We start from the raw sequence: 5,185 nt of genomic DNA on the forward strand, positions 1-5,185 counted from the left end.
AAATTTGTGATTGTTAATGTAGTATATTTTATTAAAATTAAATAATTTGTAATAATGATGTTTAATATGTTAGTTTAGGAGAGAGCTAAAGGATGTCATAGAATTGTTAACTTAAGGGTAATATAATTTAAGACAGAATATAATTATTGTATTGTAAACCCTGTGTGTAGCTCTGGGAAGTCGGGGGGAAGGGAGGGGGTGGGGAAGGGTGGGGTATGAGGGAGGTGGGGAGTTATATTGTAAAAATTCTAAAAATTTTCAATTAAAAAAAAAAAGAATAATAATCTGTTGGAGATGACCAGACAGAGCCTGAGGTAGGGGCCAAACATGTCATCAGTCACAAGTCCCTTTGTGCCCATAAGAGATTTAAGTCCAGCCCACCTTGAATTTCATTGATTCTTATCTACCACTAATTTGCTTGGACCATTAGTAGTTCAGATTCTTTTTCTTTTTTTTTTAAATAAAAGTTTTATTAATTTTTAAAAATTACAGTCTTTAGTTCTTAGTAAACAACATGTTGTCTGGGTTCAAATATTTAACATTAACTTTTTCAATATAAATCTTTTCAAATTCAAGTTCAGATTCTTGTAGAGAGCTTAAGCTTGCAATAAATCTTTATACCCATTTGAACTGCCTGGATCTTTTGATTTCTCTGGTGCTTGACAACATCAATATAACAACTGAAAAGATGGATGGGTGGAGAGCAGAGAGCAAGGGGGAGGTGGAGTCTGCTATCAATCTAGCGGCTACCTCCAGTGTGGAGTCTCCCTGTTGCAGGCTGACTGGCAGAGCCAGGTCCTCAGGTTCTTGCAAAAGGATAGGAGGGTGGGGGCAGCTCTTACCATAGTGGCTAAGATTATACAAAGGGCATGCACTGTAGCAGAGAAGGCTTGATAGTCAGAATTCTTTGAGCGATTGGATCTGAAGCAGGCCCTCTCTACTGGCCCAAGTAGGACAGGCTTGTCCTAGCAGAATGAGGTGGTCCATCAGGTAGCATGGACTTATGTGTCAAGTTCCAGTTAAAAAGTCCAACAAAGCAAAACACCAGAGACATTGCAATCTCTAATGTAAACTTTATTAGGCATAGCACACCGGTACGATAGAAGATAAACTAGCTCTGGTAATATGGTGGGAAACAGATAGTTAAAAGAGTAAATTTTTTCCTCCCCTCTTTGACAGTTCAAGTCACATAGTCCAATTAATCTTCCAGCAATTGTTATGAGAAGAAACTTTGGCTCCTCAAAACATCTCAGTGGCTTGAGGAGAAACTTTGGCTCCTCAAAACATCTCAGTGGCTCAGTGGCACACTGATAGGGAACACCTGTGGACCCCAAACTCTCCCCTCTCTCCTCGGCAACTGTAGGCAAGTTAGAAGCACTATGGTGGTCCAAATGACAGTAAATTTTGTAGCTTGACACTATGCCATTAAGGGTTTTAAAGGTCACAACCAACACCTTGAACTGCACTCATAAACAGACAGGTAGGTTTATGCACTCATAAACAGACAGGTGGGTTTCATGGAGCAGAGGTGTAATATGGGCCATTCTAGGAGCCCAAAGATTGCTCTGCAATCTTTGTTGCACTGTCTACCAGCGTATGCATCATCTTCATCATTTTATTTGGACTTCTGCATTTTTTTTCTCTATGGAACTTTCTTTGAAGACCATTTGGAAACTTCAGCTGCTCCAGAATGTGACAGCCAACATATTGTTAAATACTCAACATCATGTGATATCAATTCTGTGGGCTCTGCACCAGTTGCCATCAGGTTCCTTGGTACAATTCAAAACATGATTTCAACCTGTAAAACCCTAAAGGGCTTAACCTAAAACATACTATTTTCCAAAGCACCTGAAGGCAGGACAAGAAGCAATGGATGGAAACTAATCAAGAAGAGAACCAACCTAGAACTAAGGAGAAATTTCCTGAAGTGAGAATAATTAATCAGTGGAACAACTTGCCTCCAGAAGTTCTAGGTGCTCCAACACTGGAAGTTTTTAAAAAGAAATTGGGCAGCCATTTGTCTGAAAGGGTATAGAGTTTCCTGCCTGAGCATGGGGTTGGACTAAAAGACCTCCAAGATCCCTTCCAACTCTGTTATTCTGTTAGTAATAGCATTGATATCTGGTTATGTTGTACACCTCCTTCTCCATGTACATAACCAGAAGCCAGGCTGGCAAAAGGAGAAGGGGACGGCAGAGGATGAGATGGTTAGATAGTATCATTGATGCAGTGGGCATGATTTGGGCAGACTCAGGGAGAAACTGGAGGACAGGTGGCCTTGCTGTACTATGGTCCATGGAGTGGAAAAATGTAGGACATGATTTAGTGACTGAACAACAACAAAAGAGCCTTGTTAGTACATTCTGGAAATAAAAGATCACTGCATGATTTACATTGATTCATTTATTAGTCCTAGATAACATTGTGGATGGTATATAAATTGTGATCTTGCTTAGAGCTTAGGACTCACATTCTTCTGGATAGGATCCCAGCTGTCCCTATTGATTTTCAATACAAGATGCTTCACTGCCTCTGTCTCCAAACACCTCAGTGCTCAGAGGAGAAGTCTGACAGCATTGTAGGGCTCTGTGGTGAAGTTGCACAAATATAATGGATCATACAATAAACATTTTGATCCCCAAATCTTATACATACAATCTGAATGTAGTAAAAACAGGTAAAACAAGAAAATCCATTCATGCAGTGTTTCTCGACTCCAAGAAGTGTGGACTACAGCTTCCAGAATTCTCTCACCATTATGGCTATTGCTGTCGATTCCAATAGTCTATATATCTGGACTTTGCTTATGTTAGGAAACATTGCTCTAATTCTTTTTTCTTGTTAGCTGATCCTTAGTATTCATCTCAGGTCTCAATAGAATAATGTAGCATTTAGGGAAAAAGATACATCCCAGTAATCCAGCACTGGAAGCTAAGATGGAGAAGATTTCCACAGCCAACAAGGCTTTTCCTGTAGAGCTCAAGTAAGTTGGAACAAATAGTACCCAAACACTGCAAAATACTAGCATGCTAAAGGTAATGAATTTGGTTTCATTGAAACTGTCTGGTAATCTGCGAGCACAGAAGGCCACAAAGAAGCTGGCAAGGGCCAGGAAGCCCATGTAGCTTAGGACACAGGAGAATATGACTGGAGAACCTTCATTACATTCATTGATGATGGCCTTGGTTAGAGAATGCATGTTCAACTGTGGGAATGGGGGGAAAGTTCCGAGCCAGATGATACAAAGGGCAACTTGGATGAGAGAGAAGAAAAGGACGATAGAGATTGCCATTTTTTTCCGTACCCACTTCTTCATGTTGGAGCCTGGCCTGGTAGCCATGAACGCTACAACCACAGTGAGGGTTTTGGCTGAGATACAAGAAACAGCCACGGAGAAGATGATGCCAAAGGTTGGTTGTCGGAGAAGGCAAGTTACTTCATTGGGTTGACCAATGAACAGGAGAGGACACAGGAAGCAGAAGTGGAGGGAGATAAGGAGAATGTAGGTGAGGTCCCGATTGTTGGCTTTGACCAGAGGGGTATCTCTATGCTTAAGAAATATCTCTAATATGACAGCAGTGACCAATGACAATGAAACAGAAATGGAGGCTAAAGTAAACCCTAAAAGTTCCTTGTAAGAAAGGTATATCACAATTTTGTGGATGCAGTCATCTTTTCCTTTGGTTGGGTATTGGTCTTCTGGACATTTGAAGCATTTTTCCATATCTTTAAAATAGACAGATGAAAAGGAAGAAAGAAAGGTTTTAGTGTCAATTTGTGCATAGCACTTTGTCTCCCAAGCAAAGTTGTTGTAATATCATGTATGTTTATTTATACATGCATGTGCATGTGTATATATGAATCAATCTGGTCTCATGATTATGACATTCGGCAACAAACCAGGAGATTGTGGGTTTTAAGTTCCCACCTTAGACAGAAAGCCAGCTGGATGACCGTCACTCAGAGGCACCAAACATAACATGGACTGCTTTGGATTTCACATAAGTAGAAGACTTATTAAAACATTGCCACTTCTTGAAGGACCCCATCCATTAAAGAATTACAACTTCAAAAGTACCAGCACAGTCTATTTTCAAGTTCTTATATGCCAATATGAAAAATAAACAGCAGCAAGATGTTGTTATGTTTGCAGAAAAGTCCAAAGTATTTGAGTTAGTATGAGACCTGTTTTTCCTTAGCAGTTTAATCATCACCATACCCAACCATGTTGTCTTCATAGGAACAAACTGCCCCTATGAAATGACTATAGACCCTTCACCCAGAGCCCCTCTAATCTTATCTTCTTGCTTATGATTTGTATTGTCCTTATGGACAAGAAGTGGGGACTGTGGAAAACAAAAATGCTGGCTATTGTTCTTCTATGCAAGGTTTAGGCCCAGGTGAACTAAATCAGGCCTCATGGGAAAAGTATTGAACCAAAGGCTGTGCTATGCTCAGTTTTACAATCTGAAGGAGCTATTTGTAATCCCAATTACAACTGTACTTTACTCAATATGATTTTGCTAAGCTGAACCTGTGAGAAATGGGGAACTGAAAGTAATTGATGGGTGTAGGTTCAGATGTACATGGGTATGTGGAAAGTTATGATCAGCAGAAAATCTACAGAAAGTGCAAGGTTGCTGACCATCTGTCTGTGGTTTAAGATGAGTTAAAGTATAAAAGGTTGAGTCTGGACGTGGTTTGGGGCCACTTGGCACTAGCTGTCACTGCTATGACTGCTAGTCCAAAGGTGGTATGCATTGCAATGGGTATAAGTATGTATGTGACTGCTTTGTGTTCTAAATTTCAATAAATAAACCTCTGATTCCTAAAGTGAGATGTTTGTAATGTGCTGTCTTGTGTCTTTTAATGAATGTTTTCTACGACACAGTGTTGCCTCTTGGGGATAAACTGTTAAACTAGCTGGATTGATAAACCCTTTGATAGGTGTTTTCCTTCTTATGCATTTGCCCTTTTTTACCTATAATTCAAATGGAGGGGACAAATCTCAAAAAAACCTTCCTGTCACAAGACCCTCACAAGACCCTCACCTGATGTGACCTGCATCTGACCCATCATAAGACCTATCACAGGACCCTCATGATCATGTGACGGCCGTGACCAGGGGGGCTTTTCATCAGGCTCGCCTGATACGCCAGTTGCGCCCCTTTCTGGATCGGGA

At 40.4% G+C, this 5,185-nt stretch overlaps 1 protein-coding gene across 1 annotated transcript in view; it reads right to left on the reverse strand.

Annotated features, from left to right (window-relative positions):
- Window positions 1-2,827: 2,827 nt before the first annotated feature.
- LOC107283351 (vomeronasal type-2 receptor 26-like) overlaps window positions 2,828-5,185 on the reverse strand; it is an 11,577-nt gene continuing 9,219 nt past the window's right edge. The window contains exon 6 of the mRNA XM_015811243.1: window positions 2,828-3,729. Within this exon, the coding sequence (XP_015666729.1) occupies window positions 2,828-3,729 (902 nt within the window). The remainder of the gene's footprint in view (window positions 3,730-5,185) is intronic.

The sequence above is a fragment of the Protobothrops mucrosquamatus genome, unplaced genomic scaffold (assembly GCF_001527695.2).
Source record: "Protobothrops mucrosquamatus isolate PMUCROS unplaced genomic scaffold, P.Mucros_1.0 scaffold34, whole genome shotgun sequence".
Taxonomy (NCBI): domain Eukaryota; kingdom Metazoa; phylum Chordata; class Lepidosauria; order Squamata; family Viperidae; genus Protobothrops; species Protobothrops mucrosquamatus.